Here is a 16,446-nt window from a genome sequence, read left to right on the forward strand (position 1 = left end):
ACATATCCCAACACACACACCCCACATACACACTAGCAACAGTTCTTTGTGAATATTTTCTGTAGCATAATTCATGTGTCATTTACATGTTTTATGTGTACATATTTATGAGTTCCTTTTACCACATGAACATATACCTTAAGTTACCTCCAAGTAAAGGTCTTGCTCTTCTAAGAGCATTACATTTTATCCCCTGGGGTTCTAGAAAGGCCTGTCACACAGGTCACACGACCAAGGCTTTTCTAGGCCACATGTTAACAGTCACAGGTATTAACATTTTAATTTAAATTACTTTATTTACATTCCAGTCTCTGCCCCCCAGGCATATAGAGTTTAATTCGCCCTTCTTCAAAAATGGACTTTGGTGGCTTGTCACTGTGATCTTAGCCTCTCTAGGAGGCTGAGGTTGGAGACACTCTTGAGCTTGAGGCTCAGGAGTTAAGTGGACCAGCCTGGGCTATGAGGCAAGTCCCAATTTGTTTGTTTGTTTGTTTGTTCATTTGTTTGAGACAGGATCTCTCAGTGTACCCTGGCTGTCTTATAACTCACTATAGAGACCACGCTGGCCTCAAACTCAGAAATCTGACTGCCTCTGCTTCCCGAGTGCTGGGAATTCAACCTTAAGATAAATGTGTTTTTAAAAGCACTACTCTAGAGCAGCAGTTCTCAGCCTGTGGGTCTTGACTTCTCTAGGAATCAAATGACCCTTTCACAGGGGTCATCTAAGACCACTGGAAAACACAGATGTTTACCTTATGATTCATAGCAATAGCACAATTAAAGTTATGAAGTAGCAATGAAAATAATTTTAAGATTGGGGGTCAAGTCACCATACCATGAACTGTTGTAAAGGGTTGCGGTGTTAGGAAGGTTCAGAACCACTGCTCTGGAGGTAAATGCTTGTAATCCCAGTACAAATGAAATTGAGGCAAGAATTCAAAGAAATAGAAGAATATGTACATACCAAATAATTATTTTAAAATAAGTTGCTTTATAATTTATTGTAACTAAGGCTTATGGGAGTACGCTGGTAAGTTTTTGTGGCCAAGTTGACATGAACTTTTGAGATACAGAGTTTCTGGTAGCCCAGGCTGGGTTCAGACTTAACTATGTAGCCAAGGATGACCTCGAACTTCCAGGCCACCTACCAAGCACTGAGATTACACGCTTTTGTGCTTTGCTGGGGATCTAACCCAGGACTTTGTGTAAGCTCCACAAGCACTCTACCAACAACATCTCAACCTTTCTTTTGTTGTAAGAAGGAACTTTGTGAACACTGTCTGGGAGGTATGGAGAACTGCCAGAAGGAAAGAGGGAGGGGAGGGAGGGAGGGCAGGAGGGAGGGAGGACAGGAGGGAGGGCAGGAGGGAGGGAGGGAGGAAGAGAAAACTGAGAATACACAAGAAGCCATAACAGACAGATTTCAACCAAGGCAGGAATGAAGGAGTGTCCAGAGACCCTGCTCAAAACTAACTAACTAACTAAATAAATAAATAAATAAATAAATAAATAAATAAATTATGTTCATTCTTAGAGTTGAATTGCTCGCCCACTTTCAAAGTATCTAAAGAATGTCCTGGCCAGAGTCATGCTATCTCAGTGCAGCCCCCTCCTCCTCCACAAATAGGATAGATTCTGGGATAGCAAGGACCGTAGGTGAAAACGAACTCCATTGTTCTAGAAGTGGTGGGAAAGGACTTAGGTGCCCTTTGTTCCTTCTCTAGAGAGTTAGAGGCCCCAGCTGGGAGAGAAACAGTGCCTTCTTCTACCGCATGCAGTCCAGTAGGACAGGAGCAGAGGTAATGGCCAGCCCCCCAGTTCTGCAAGCATTAGGACCACTCAGCTGAGACACATTGTTAAACAAACACAAAGTCATTACTTCCCCCACAAGAATGATTATAGTTAATAAACAGGTTTGGTGAGGCTGCAGGACATAAGGTCAGTGTGAAGAAAAGCCTCTCATAGCTGCCGCATTAGGAGTGGCAGTGTGAGAGGTTTGCTTTATTTTTAGTTGTATATTTATGTGTAAGTCTGTGCAACCCTCAGAGAGGCGGGGGATCTCTGAGTTCGAGGCCAGCCTGGTCTACAGAGTGAGTTCCAGGACAGCCAGGGCTACACAGAGAAACTCTGTCTCGGAAAAAAACAAAAAAGTCTGCAATCTTGAGGAGGAGCCCAAGGATTCCAAAGGGTCTCTGGTCTGCCAGAACTGGTTACAAGCAGACTGATGTGGGAGTACTGGGTACTGGGAACTGAACCTGAATCCTCTGCAAGAGTGGTAAGAACTTGTAGATCTTGAGGCTATCTCTCCAGCTCCAGTATTTAGGAATAAATTTAAAACCGGGTGGTAGTGGCACATGCCTTTGATCCCAGCACTTGGGAGGCAGAGGCAGGCGAATTTCTGAGTTCGAGGCCAGCCTGGTCTACAGGGTGAATTCCAGGACAGCCAGGGCTACACAGAGAAACCCTGTCTAAAATAAAAATAAGAATCCCATAGTGTCTCAGATGAAAATGTGGGAACTCTCAATTGCTGCAACCATTTCAGGAAGTACAGTGGGATGAACACACCTAATTTTTGAAATCTATAATTAGTCAAGAATTTGGGATGCTGGTGTTGTGGTGGTTTAAATATGCTTGGCTCAGGGAGTGGCACTATTAGGAGATGTGGCCTTGTCAGAGGCAGTGTGTCACTGTGGGGGTGGGCAATGAGACCCTTCTCCTAACCACACAGGAGCCAATCTTTCCCTACCCCCTCAGGTGAAGTGGAGAACTCTCAGCTCTTCCTGCACCATGTCTTTCTGAAGGTTGCCATGCTCCTGCCTTGAGGATAACGGACTGAACCTCTGAACCTGTAAGCCAGCCCCAATTAAATGTTGCCCTTATAAGAGCTTCCTTGGTCATGGTGTCTATTCATAGCAGTAAGACCCTAAGACATTAACCAATGAGGAAACTTAGGAATCTAGAGAGAGAGTCCCTACATCCACAGTCAGCTGGCTTCCAACAAGGCTGCCAAGACAGTTCAGTGAAAAGGAGGGAGCTGGGACAGAAGGTCCCGGAATGACCAGGTGGCTCCAGTCCAAGCATCAAGCTGAGCCTCAGTTTCACACCAAGCATACAGGAAGGGGAATTCAGAGTGAATCAAAAGGCCTACGTTTATTTTATGTGTTTGTTTTTAGAGACAGGGTTTCTCTGTGTAGCCCTGGACTGGCCTGAAACTCAGATATCTGCCTGTCTCTGCCTCTCAAGTGCTTGGATTAAAGAAGTGCATCACCACTGTTGGGATTTATTGGTATCTTAAAAGGCAGCCTCACCATCTTTGGCTGATGTGGAACTCACTCTGTAGTCTACATTGGCCTTGTAGAGATCTGCCTGCCTCTGCTTCCCAAGTGCTAGAATTAAATGCATGACCCCACTACAGGCTGGCCAAAAGGCCCAAATTTATGATTTAAAAGGAGAAATCTCCTAGAGGAAACCACAGTTGTCAGAGCCAGGCAAAAGCATCTTTATATTTGATGTCTAAAGTATGGGTACAGGGGAAACAGATTGGTGAACTGAACTTTGCCAAAATGAAAGCTGGGATTAAGGGTCTGGGCTAGAGGTTGCTCAATAGACAAGACTGCTTGCTCTGCATGTACGAGGATCTGAGCTCAAAACCCCAGCACCCGTGTCAAAAGCTGGGCACAAGTATGCGTGCCTGCCTAGAACTCTAACATTGTCCATGAACTTGTGGGACAGCCAATCAGACGACAGAACTGACTCAGAGGAAGGCAGAATAAAACAGGCATGAACTTTGAAGATATTTTGCAAGAAGCCAGAGATAAACATCACAGACTATGTGATAGTGTATACAATAGCCATTGTGGCACCGAACGAGCACACTGGTCCAGGCCTTTAATTCCTAGCATTCTGGAAGCAGAGGCAAGGCAGAGGTGAGTTTGAGGTCAAACCAATCTTCATAGTGGGTTCCAGGTCAGCCAGGGCTACATGGTGAGAACCTGTCTCAAAAGAAAAAGAATTCAAGGCCAGTCTCAGATACATGAAATGGCTTGGGATGCAGCATAAGATCCTGTCCATAAAAATAAAACAAAACAAAAACCAAACCAAACTAAGTATGTCTCAAATATGCAAAGCCTTAGAGACAGTAGGCCCAAGGATCCAGGAACTAGGGAGAAGGGCACACTGGGCGGGGCTGACTGCCAATGTCCACACAGTTCCTTTGGGAATGATAGAAGCATTCTGTAGGCAGACACCCACCAGAGGTGGCTGAGCCAGCAGAGCACATTCCAGTGAGTGAGCCTGCAGCCAGCCAGCCAGCTCCAGGCTCCTGCTGTGATTCTCTGCTCTGACCTCTCTCAATGACTGGCTGTGACCTGGAAGTTTAAGTCAAATAAACACTTTTTTCTCCAACTTGGTTTTGGTCAGTGCTTTATCGCAGCAACAGAAAGGAAATTTGAAAATGTCCCAGTTTGACAACAGCAGGTTCTGGGCTGCCGAGCTGAGAGCCATATCCTTCCTTCCGTGCTAAGGGAACTCCATTTATGCTGCGGTGCACTCAGGGCTGCACGTCTGCATGCCCAGACTAGAGCTTAGCGAAGAAGCCCAGGGAGGCATTGGTGGCAAAGGGGTCTCTGAGCCGCAGTCTGCAGAAACAGCTCAGGCTATTCCAGAAGAAACCAGACCATTTCCCGTCAGAAGGCCCTGTAGTGGAAGGCTCAATAAGCCAGAGGTAGGGGTGCATCTCTGGAGAGGGATGGAGGATATCTAGGAGTCTCAGCCTTCCAGACAGAAGCATCTGATGTTTCTTTGTTCAGTCTAAGCAGTGCCATCTTTGCCATGGGGATCTTAGAGGCACAGACACAGGCTATGCTGTAACAGGCTATGTTGTAACTGTGCTCATGTAGCCGCTCTCGGAATCCTGGAGATGGGCCCCAAGACCCTCCTCCTCCTTCTTTTTTTTGGTTTATTTGAGTCAGAATTTCTCTGTATAGCCCTGGCTGTCCTGGAACTCACTCTGTAGACCAGGCTGGCCTCCAACGCAGAAATACACCTGCCTCAGCCTCCCTGAGTGCTGGGATTACAGGCGTGCGCTACCACCGCCTGGCAAGACCCTCCTTCTACCAAGCCACACACAGCGCACATCTTCTTATCTTCAAGCCATGTGCCTTCAATAGTCTGCAGAGTATCTACCACAGGGGCAAGGCTGTGTGACTTGTTATGCTGTACTGCTCAGAGATTCATTCTTAAATAATAGTAATAATAATCCCTGAATATCTGAAGGAAGGCTGGAAAAGCAGGTTTCTTGGGTTTTGTCCTAGAGGGATGAATTTGTGGGAATGGAAACGTCACACACCGTCAAGATGTTCAAAGAACATTGACAGTCAGAAAATATGACAAGCAGCCTTTGCAGCTCAGGGACAGTTCCGTAAATGAGAGGAATGTCCTGGTAACCAGGCATGGTAGCACATTCCTTTAATCCTAATACTCTGGAGGCAGAGAAAGGCAGATCTCTATTAAGCTCAAGGCCAGCCTGGTCTACAGACAATCCTAGTAAAAAGAGAAACGTGTGCTGGCGGCAAGATGGCCCAGTGAGTAGAGGTGCGTGCCACCAAGTCAGACAACCTAAGTTAGATCTGCAGACTAGACTTCTGACTTCCACAAGTGAGCTATGGCATGTGTGCATAACACACATGCACACATACATATGCATGCACATGTACACACACAATCAAAAAGGCAGTGTGTATAACCTATAACATGCAAACAACCACTGTGCATTACCTGTTTGTGCCACTAACAGCCACGGTACAGCTTAATGAAAACATGCCTTGACCTGGACCAAGCTTTACTCAGGGCAGGGACTCCATCTGGGGCTTACTTGGTCCCTAGGCAAGTGAGAGTGAGGGCAATCCTGCTCGGTGCAGTTTCCAGAGGTGCTCTAACAGTTCCAGAGTTCTGGCTCCTGAGGGCCAGCCACACCCAGCTGGAAGCCCAGCCCTCACTCTGCTTCCCCTTTCTCTGATAGCAGCTGCTCACTCCAAGCCCTCCCTCTAAGCCCTCAGAAGGTCATCAGCTTTCTGGGGACAAGGGCTGGCCTGGGTTCCCCTGTCCCCTGCCATCCTGCTGGGCCCTAATGAGGTGGCCTCCAGCTATCCCTGAGATAAAGACCAACAGTGTTCCTGAACATTTCTCCCTCCAAGCTCCTCAAAAGCTCCTTCTCGACACATCCAACTCTGACTCCCTAGCCTTTAACTCCCCTCACAGGAAGTGCTGAAACTCAGTCCCACTGCTGACAAAGGAAGTGGGTGGGATCAATGCTACTGAATAAAATCTTCCAGCGGACAGTCATCAGAGGACAGCCCTGGGTGAGCACACGCCCCAGGGAACTGGGACTTAGGTGTGGAAGGGTCAGGTGATTTCATGGCCACAGGTGGTACAGGTGAGGCAGTCAAGTTTTGCCTTGAGCTCCGCTGTGCTCACAGAGGCCTCAGGGCCTCCAGCTATATGTGAACCTGGTGTGCAGGTCTTTTTTCCTGTAGCCAGCCTCGATCTAACTTAACCTTAGACATGCAGCCTGTGTTGCGGTGCAGCTGAGCAGTCAAACACGCCTGACAGGTAAGAGGCCTGAGAGGAGCAGTGGACACTACACTCTTAGGTTGCTGCATAGCCACCAGCCAGCTTCTCAAGCCAAAACCTGTTCCACAACTCATACAGCCTCCTCTGGCCTGGTGGCTACAGTTCTATGAATTTCCCTTCATGTGGAATTGAGGTATCTGCTTTTGCTAGTGTTTTCTTCTAGGCTTCATCTGCATCTCAGCATGTGTGAGAATTGCATGCCTTTCCATGGCTTGGCCATGTTCCATCACATGTCTATTCTGTGCATCCTAAGTACTTCAGTGTGCACGTGCACACAGTATGTCACACATTCTGTATGCATCCATCCATCGGGCAGGGTAGGTTGCTTCCACTCTTTGTCTGCTATGAACAGTGCCATGGTGGATGCAGGTGTACAATGTTCTGCTTAAGTTCTTTTGTGGATCAGGCCTGACTTCCTCCTACTCAGTATTCTGACCTCAGGGAATTCTCTAGACTGGGCTCATGGGGACAGTACCACAGGTGGTATTCTTAAGGAACCAGAGCTGAGAATCAGGAACTTGGGAGCTACTCTGTCCCCCTCCTGATGGGTTTGTAGGAGAGGAGAGAGGAGGAGGCTCATACCACAGCACGGAGAACGGTGGACAAGGAAGGCTCCTGTTTCTAAAAGGGCAGGCATGCTGCAGAGGCGGCCCTGGGGCTGCAAAGGGCAGCACAGGCCACAGGGGCAGAGGTTACAAAAAGGGAGAAGACGCTTGGACTGGTGGCTTGTCAGAAGGCCTTAGTGAGGGGCCCATGGGGGTGGCTGGAATGCTCTCATTTGACAGATGGCCCCAGTTTGGCCATCTGAAGCAGAGGGACACAATGCAGACACTCAAAGCACAGAAAGCTCTGGCGTATCAGGGGCTATAACCTTGGCCCTCGGAGCTGTGTGTTTACGCGCTTTGGGGTAGAGGGTTATAGACTGGGCCATGGTGGAGTCCAGTCCTCTGAGAATCCCTCCCGTTGCCAACCCTAAGCAACTTCCAACCACTTACGTAATATTTTTTGGTGCCAAAGCGTCTAGGTTCAGGCACCAAATGATGACAGCTGGGAAGGTGCAGCCAGCAGCAGGACATGCAATGCTTCTCTGGATGCCGAGGCAAGTATACCAGATGCCACAGCCAAGGGACAGGCCCGGGGCTGCCACCGAGGGGTGGGGGAGCAGCTCTTGAGGCTCCATCCTGGTAGTGCCAGCCCAAATGCTACTCTGATGCACTACGGCTCTCCTTTCTGGGTCCTTGGTAGAACCCAGATGACAAAGTATCCCTTTTGAGTCAAAGCCTGCCTGGACTCCGTCACTGACAACAGGACCTAAGCCTGGCAGAGGTGCCAAGGAGCCAGTTGGCACAGCTTGTCACTGACACTGGAGCCAGAGCCAAAGATGTGTGGCCTGATGTCTGCAGCACAGGTGACACAGTGTCCCACAGCACAGGTAGGGAGGAGAGGGGACAAGATGAGAATGTGAGTACCCGCCCTGCATCTGGGTACTTACCAGGCTGACGGAACAGTCCATCTATACTGAGATCCCAGAGGAGACCAAAAGCTCTTGAAGATGTTTCTGGAGGCCATGTTAACAACTAGGGACAAAAAGAAAAGGAATTTAGTTTTTTTTTTTTTTTTTAAGATTTATTATTTACATGAGTACACTGTCTTCAGATCTGTCTTCAGTCGGATCTCATTACGGATTGGTTGTGAGCCACCATGTGGTTGCTGGGAGTTGAACTCAGGACCTTCAGAAGAGCAGTCAGTGCCCTTAACCTCTGAGCCATCTCTCCAGCCCCCCCCCCCTTTTTTAAACAGGGTTTCTCTGTGTAGTTTTGGCTATGCTGGAACTCACTCTGTAGACCAGGGTAGCCTTGAACTCATGGAATCTACCTGCTCCAAAAAACTTTTATTACAAGTAATGGTAGCAAAACTTAATACATTTATTTATTCGTTTATTTATTTTGGTTCTTTGAGGCTGGATCTCATGTAGCCAAGCCACTGAATAGTTAAGGGTGACCTTGAACTCCTGGTTTTTCCTCCCAAGTGCTGGGATTCTAGGTTTGCAGCACTAACAGCTTCATACTGTGTTAAATAGGACTCATTTTAATGCTTCCAAGTCAGTGGGGTGGATGATACTGTCATGATGGTTGCTTTACAGATGTCAAGACTCCCTGCACCCTGCCCAGGGCCATACAGCTGGAGGCCACGAGCTAAGTGGGACTCTGTACTTCACTCTGATCACCCAGGCTGTGCCTGGCTCCAGGTGTGGTCCTCTCTAGGCCAGCACTGGGGTCTAAGGGCTCATCCTCTATGCTCCTTGTTCCAGAACATATCCCCACCATACTCTCCACCCCCTACCACACACAATAGGAGGCCGCTGGGGAACCAGGGGCAGTGAGTCATTTGCTCAGCTTCTGGCTCGGTAAGTTGAGAGTGCCCAGGCCTGGTTGTTTGCCTGCTGTGTGCAGCATGCCTATAAGAGTCCCTGGAGCAAGGAAGAGGCAAGGCCAGGGCCACCAAGTCCAGTGACAACAGGACCAATGGGGTGTCAACGGAGCAGAGGTGGTAAGATCTAATGCTCATTCCTCATTTAGAATGGACCCCAAGTAGGCTGGACAACCTGTGGCTTGTCTAGTCTAGCTGCTTTGCCTGGACCAGGTTAGAAGTCCATTCAGAAGTTCCCAATCAGAAGTCCAGTGGGGCCTGGCCTTACATGGCCATGCTCCTGGGGAAGAGAACAAGTGTGCCTTGAGTGTCTACCCTCCCCCTCTTGAGGCCTAGCCATGTCGACTTCCCAGTAAGGATCCCTTGCAGTGGCTTTAGGGAAACCCCAGTGCTTTCTGTCCTCAGTAGTCCGACAGAGCAGCAGCTGTTCCTTGCCCAATCCCGAGCAGAGCTGGGGATCTGGGCGAGGAGACAGGTTTAAGGAGCAGACAGGCTGTAGGACTTTCTGGCTTAACCCACAGCAGACTGTTGACTGCACCATACAGAGCTGATGCAGAAGTCTCAGCACTCCTGCAGGGCAAGCAGGAGAGTGGCAGAGCCTGAGCTTGCGCCTGAGGCTAGGCCCAGACTCTGCTGCCCTGTGTGCCTCTCTGTACACTGTCCAATGGACACTGCACAGGAGCTGGGGGAGACCTCTCTGTACGTCCATGGCCTGGGTTTCAAACTCTAGGGGAGATTGAGCTACGAGAAGGGAGGACACTTCTGTCAGGGTCACACAAGGATCCTCTGTGGGCGATGTCTGAGAGGGGTTCTTTGTGCCTCCCAATGGCCAATTGTGCATTTTGTCATATTCTGTGGAAGGAGCAGAGAGAGAGCACACTACGGGTGTAGAATAATAGCTTGACTGTTCCTGGCTCCTAGTTGCCCTGCAGGCCCAATCTTCCCACCCCAGGAACTGGGGGAGGGACTGAGGGTACAGCAATGTGCAAGGGTTCCAGGGGTGCAGTGTCCTTCTGCTCCAGGACAGGAGCATCGCAAGGGTCCTGAGAGGGTGCAGAGTGAGCTCCATCTGGACGGCCAGGCTTGAGAAGTCTAAACAATCTGCGTGGCATGCTAGCCCTGACTGACAGCTGGGCGGGCTCCAGGCCCCAACTGGCAGCTCTGGTACCAGCTGGAACTTGTGACCAGTATTCCCAGACAGGGACAGGTCTAGGCAGGGGCCAAGGCAAGGCAGAGGCAGAGGCAGGACATTTGGATGGCAGCATTAGGTCCTGGGCTATCTGCTAGCCTCTTACCTGCCAGACGTTTATATTCTCAGGCAGAAGGTGTGTTGCCTCAAGGCAAAATGTTCCTCCAGGGAGGAACTTGGGGCAGAGGGAGCAGCTGTTCTTTAAGTTTCCAGACCACCTACAGCTTCATAGAGAGCAGCAAACCCTTAAACCCCAGAGAGTCTATAACAGTAAACTCATGAGCCCCAACCTCCAATGCTGTAGAGGGCCTGGCAGCCCCTCCAGCTGTGTTCCTGGGATGATCCAGTCACAACTGTGACTGCAAGAAAGGGGATGGTGCTCAGGACAGAGACAGACTCTCTGGTTGAATAGAATGCATCCAGTTACTCAGTTCTAAGCCTATTAGGAACCCCAGGAAAGCCACACCCCAGTAGCATAGGAATACCCTAGAGATACACAGTCTGGGGGTGCTGAACAGACACTTCCAGGCAGTCTCCATTTCTGGGCTAACCAGGCTCCTGAAGCTCCCTGACTTTGGCACATCTGGCATTATGGTGATCAATCCCTGCCAGCCCTCCTCCATCCTCTAGATCAGAAGCATCCAAGGCACGATGAGATGAGGACCCAGGCAAGCCGACCCTGGTCTGCCTGGGCTACGGGGCTGCCTCATTCCCGCCACCTAGCGGCAGGCCTGCGTTTCTCACCTGGAATAGCCACCGCAGCAGAGGCCGAGGGCAATCAGCAGCGTGCAGGTAGAGGTTGCTCAGGAGGCCATTGTGCAGGAAGGAGAGCTGCTCTGGCAGTGAGGACCTGTGGGGCCAGGGCAATTAGGTTAGGGTAGCCTCCCTCAGCAGAGGCGCTCTGGCCAGCCGGGCTCAATGGCCTTGCTGGAGTCACCTCTGCTTCAAGAGAAAGCCATGAGGCACACAGGTACACTTTGAGGACAAAGGTACTTTTAGAATTCTTGGCCTGAAGTATCATGGGAAAGAGAAAATTAGTCGTGACATCATCAGAATAGTTGGTTGTCTCCAAAGCTGCTCAGAGCACTTCATGGTGCTTTGAACCCACACCTGACTAGTATTTTTGCCCTTGTTACATGACAAAGAAAAACCAAGATAAGGACCCAGGCCAGGTAAGAGAAACTAGGGCAAGGCATCTGTGCCCGAGGCACCTTCTGGGGCTCCGGCTGCAAAGGGTGGACAGGATTACCCATGGGCACCTGTGTCTCTGGGTCCAGTTACACAGCGTTTCTGCCTCATCTCGTGTTTTTCTGACACAGAGGGGACACCTGAGAGGATGGGAAAATAACAGAATGAGGCCCAGAACTGGGGCTTCTCAGAAGAAAACACCCAGGAAGGGTTCCATGAAGATTCTACCACTGTGCCGGCTGCACCCATCCCAGGAGTGCATGTGCATGCTCAGGCCAGCAACGGGGCTTTAAACAGAGCCTATGTGTGCAGTCCTGCACCCTGTTAGAACAGGCTGCTGGCAGGGTCATAAGTTCTGACAGGTCACCCTGACCTGCAGGACACCCCCGCCCCACCCGGTCCCCGTCTTGAGGAGTTAGCATGTGGTGTGGCATGTGTAGGTTTGGAAGGCTACATTGGACTCTGTCATCTTCGGAAGGGTGCTCCACCCTTTCAGCATTTTGTGCTTCTTCTCTAAAGAATTAGAGCCCAAAGATGGCCAACTTGGATTCCAGGAAATGAAACCACGAAGTGAATACTCGGACAGCATCCTGTGTCCCAGTCCTCTCTGGCCAGCCCTCTGTAGCCTATTCCTTTTCTGAAAAGGACATCATACTGCCATCTGCCAGGAACAGAATGCTCCAAAACCAAGATTTTCCTGAGCCAAGCTGCTGTCTCTCTGAGCCTGTCCAGGCCATTTACAAATTATATATATTTTAAAGTAATTTAAATTTGGAAGAGAAAGAGACATTGTGCCTGTGCTCATGATGGGTTAACTACTGTGAAACAGACTTCCCTGTGTGTGCACCGGTCCCACCCCAGGTGCCTGTCACAAAGACGCTTTCTTGGCACGGCAAAGGAATGGCACCCCCTAGTCAATGAAGTTTGAGTGCTTGCACACTGACAGGACCTGCTAGAAGCATGTGTGGAGGCCACTGGAAATCGGGGAGCTGGTGGGGGGTCTGGGAGATACTAGCTCTGGCATTCTGCTGGGGTGGGGCACCCTGCCAGTCGCTCAGTGGGGGAACCAACTGAACAGGCTCCCGCTGGCCTGGAGCAATACATTTTCAACTGCTGCTCTGAGGGAGTGTCACTGTGTCTCCTTCTGCTCCTCTGGCTTCCCAGTGCGCTTCCTGCTGGAGAAATGAGAGCGGCCTGCAAGCTCATCTGTTGAGGTCGATTTCATCCATAAGGCGAGGAGCCAGGGAGCCAGAGGCCTTGCCCCATAGTGCATGCACTGCAGCACATGGCTTTCTAGGTGTCCCGCTAAGTGAGCTCCAAGAAGCGAGGGCAACTGGGGAGTGAGCGAGTGTGGGTCTCTGGATGTGAGAGGGCCCAATGCAGACACTGGCTAAAGAGAAGGACAGACCCCATCACACTCCTGGCATGGATGGAGGCCTGGGACAAAGAGGAAGCTATGCCAGGAACCCTCAGAACCTTGGGCGGCACAGTCAGTTGTCAGATGCATAAGAGCCAGTGTCCAATCTCCACAGCAAGAGCACTGATTCCAGGCCGGTGATAGCTCAACTGGTAGACGCCTGCTGCTAAGCCTGACAATCCAATCTGATTCCTGGACCAGTACGGTAGGGAAGAACTGACTCCCGAAAGCAGTTCTTTGGTCTCCACTAGATTGCTGTGGTACATGAACACACACCCCACATACAAATATAATTAAACAATTAAACAACTTTAACAAAAACCCCAAATAAGAACACTTGATACACCCGGGCAGTGCGCCTTTAATCCCAGCACTTGGGAGGCAGAGGCAGGCAGATTTCTGAGTTTGAGGTCAGCCTGGTCTACAGAGTGAGTTCCAGGACAGCCGGGGCTACACAGAGAAACCCTGTCTCAAAACATCCCCGCCCCCCCAAAAAAAAGAACACCTGATGCTGGGTCCAAGTTCAAGTTTTTGCCAATGCCAAGGTCAAAAATTAGCTTGAGAATGTCAGAGACTCTGGAGAAGGGAGGGACAGCAGATGCCACACAGTGCAGGCTGAGCATGAAGCACCCAGCTGTCATCCCCAGGATTCCAGTGAAGAAAAGGGTCAGTGGAAGGTCCTCAGCTATGACTGGGAATGAGAGGGTGGGGCACAGCCACCCTGCTAATCCCCAGCCATCACAGCTATGACAGAGGGCAGAGATCTGTTTCCTCACTGCCTGCTGCAACAGAAGGGAGGGAGGCAGAAAGTCAGCTGAGAGAAAGGGAGAGAGAGAGAGAGAGAGAGAGAGAGAGAGAGAGAGGGGAGAGAGAGAGAGAGAGAAGCGCCAGCAGACAACAAATGTGGGACCAGCTTGCTTTGGTTCACAGGGTGGGCTTCTGAACAAAGCCGCGGCCTCCTTGGAGTGTCTAAGAAGAGTCTTGCAGCTTCTGCCTGCAAGTCCACTGTACAGGCAGCAGCCCCACTGGGAAGAGTCTCTAAATGGCATGTGAATCCCAGGGACAGTAGACGGATAAACACCCAGGGGAACTATTTATACAGTACAACTTTCTGGGCCATGGCCAATTTGTCAGATGCAAAGTTTCAATCAAATGCCCAGACAGAAGAGAATGAATAACAGTGGGCATGTCTGCTGTGCCCTGCTTTCTTCTCCTTTGTTTAAAGAGTGGTGGTGTGGTATACCCCATCAGAAGCCCAGGTCTGGGCCGTGCAGTGGTGGCGCACGCCTGTAATCCCAGCACTCTGGGAGGCAGAGGCAGGTGGATTTCTGAGTTCGAGGCCAGCCTGGTCTACCGGGTGAGCTCCAGGACAGCCAGGAGTACACAGAGAAACCCTGTCTCGACAAAAACCAAAAAAAAAAAAAAAAAAAAAAAAAAAGAAGCCCAGGTCTGCCAGCAAAGTGGTCTAGCTTTGTTGCTTCCCCTTGGGGGGTGGCATCTGTCATGAGCAGGATGCTCTACCTTCCATAGCTAACTCTCTTCTAGGAAAGGTGCACACAACAAAACAGGAGGCTGGGCTGTGGGCTGTCAGGGGAACACAGATGCTACATGTTGAATAAGTTCAGATTCACCCATCTCGGGCTTCCTCCCAATCCTGTAATAGTCACAAAGGAAAGTCCAGTCTGAGCCTGGGTTTCCTGACATTTCGCTTGCCTCACACTAGGACGGATGGACAAACAGACAGACAGACAGACACAGACACACACACCCTACATCCTTGTGAACACTGCAGGGGCTGGGGAGGCAGCGTCTACCTTCCTGGGAGTAGGCATATCTGGGAGTAGGTACAGCACGCAGGCCTCCAATCTAGTCTGATGCCCTCCAGAGTCCTCTATTCGGGAAGATCAAAATTCCTTTCAACTGCTCTCAATGAAGGAGGAAACAAGCTTTGGCTCCTAGAACCCTGGGAACCGATGCCTGTGGCTGAGACATTACTTTCCTCACAGGGAGCTGATCCAGAGAGAGAATGGGAGGCTGGGGGAAAGGGGGGCAGCTCCCTCTGTGTGGTGGGACCCAGGGCAGCATTCCTGCACGAGGCTGGCCAGACCTAGAGGCAGAGCGGCGCCTTGCCCTGCTATTCCAGAAGGATGGCTTGCTTGGCCTTCAACAACATTGCCACTTTCCTCAGAGGGAAAAAATTTCTCCCTTCAGGGAAAGGTACAGAGGTAACTCTAAGAAGTATTTAAACAAACAAACAAACTCCAGCATCTGTTGGGCAGTGGTGGTATACATTTTTTTTTTTCGAGACAGGGTTTTTCTGTGTAGCCCTGGCTGTCCTGAAACTCACTCTGCAGACCAGGCTGACCTCGAACTCAGTAATGGTAGTATACATTTTTAATCCCAGCATTCAGGAGGCAGAAGCAGGCAGATTGCTATGAGTTTGAGGCTACCCTGGGTTAAAGAGCAAGTTCCAGGGCAGCCAGAGCTACACAGAGAAACCCTGTCTCAGAAAAAAACCTGAAAAAACAAAACATAAAAAGGAACAAGCCCCTTCCTGCCAAAACCCCAGCACCTGCTCCCCCTTCTCTAAGGGCTACCGTGATACCTGCTAACTGAACAAAAATGTTTAAAAATATAGGAGAGCAACTTGAAAAATTACTTGTCAGTTCACAACACATTAACTTTAGATTCTGTGTGTATATATGTGTGTGCGAGTGTGCATGTGCAATGTATTAGTACAGTACATGTACACCAGAGTTCTGACCTGACGTTAAAGGTCAGAGACCAACTGTTGGGAACTGGTTCTGTCCTTCACTGGGTTCTAGGGATCGAGTCTGTCTCAGCAGGCTCACCACAAGTGTCTTTATCTGGCTGAGCCAGTCTGGGGGCCCAGGGTCGACTGTATGGAAAGACCTCCTAATCGTCCACCTTCCTCTAGGCAGCTGTTCTCAGCCTGTGGGTTCTGACCCCCAGGGAGCTCACATATCAGATATTTACATTATTATTAAATCACAGTAGTGAAATTACAGCTATGGAGTAGCAACGAAGTAATTTCATGGTGGGGGTCACCACAGCACGAGGAACTGTATCAAAGGGAGGGTTGCAGCATTAGGAAGGTGGAGAGCTGCTGCTCTGAGGTCATGTTTCTGGCTAATACCACAGGGTCATGATTGAATGGCTATTGTTCCCACTCTTCTACCTAGACTAGAAGACGATAGGGAAGTGGCCCTTATCCCGTGCCCCGCCTCCTTACATACACACTGACACTGAGGTGTCACTGAGGGCATGTCTCAGAAATCAAAGTGAGATCAGCACCACTAATCTGAGGCTCGGCATCTACTGCTTATTAGCATATCTGAGGGAGGAGGGGCTGAATTCTTCCTCTAGGGAAGCAGGGCAGACACCTGGCCCTCTTTAGCAGGGCAGCTCTGATCCCAGGTCACTGCTCCACAGGTCATCTCATCTGTCAAATACTTCCTGCCTCCAGTCAGCCTGTTAGAGGCAGATATCTGCTGGTGGTACCAACACCCCCCACACTCCCTTCACCCCCCAGCCATGCCCCCTACCACCACGCAGACACACACACACACCC

General features: G+C 50.0%; 1 protein-coding gene across 1 annotated transcript in view; it reads right to left on the bottom strand.

Annotated features, from left to right (window-relative positions):
* Fam178b (family with sequence similarity 178 member B) overlaps positions 1-16,446 on the bottom strand; it is a 94,929-nt gene that overhangs the window by 61,917 nt on the left and 16,566 nt on the right. The window contains exons 5-6 of the mRNA XM_052192972.1: positions 10,994-11,099; positions 8,123-8,207 (exon numbers count right to left, since the gene is read on the bottom strand). Of these exons, the coding sequence (XP_052048932.1) occupies positions 8,123-8,207; positions 10,994-11,099 (191 nt within the window). The remainder of the gene's footprint in view (positions 1-8,122; positions 8,208-10,993; positions 11,100-16,446) is intronic.

This window comes from Apodemus sylvaticus, chromosome 9 (genome assembly GCF_947179515.1).
Source record: "Apodemus sylvaticus chromosome 9, mApoSyl1.1, whole genome shotgun sequence".
In the NCBI taxonomy this organism is placed as follows: domain Eukaryota; kingdom Metazoa; phylum Chordata; class Mammalia; order Rodentia; family Muridae; genus Apodemus; species Apodemus sylvaticus.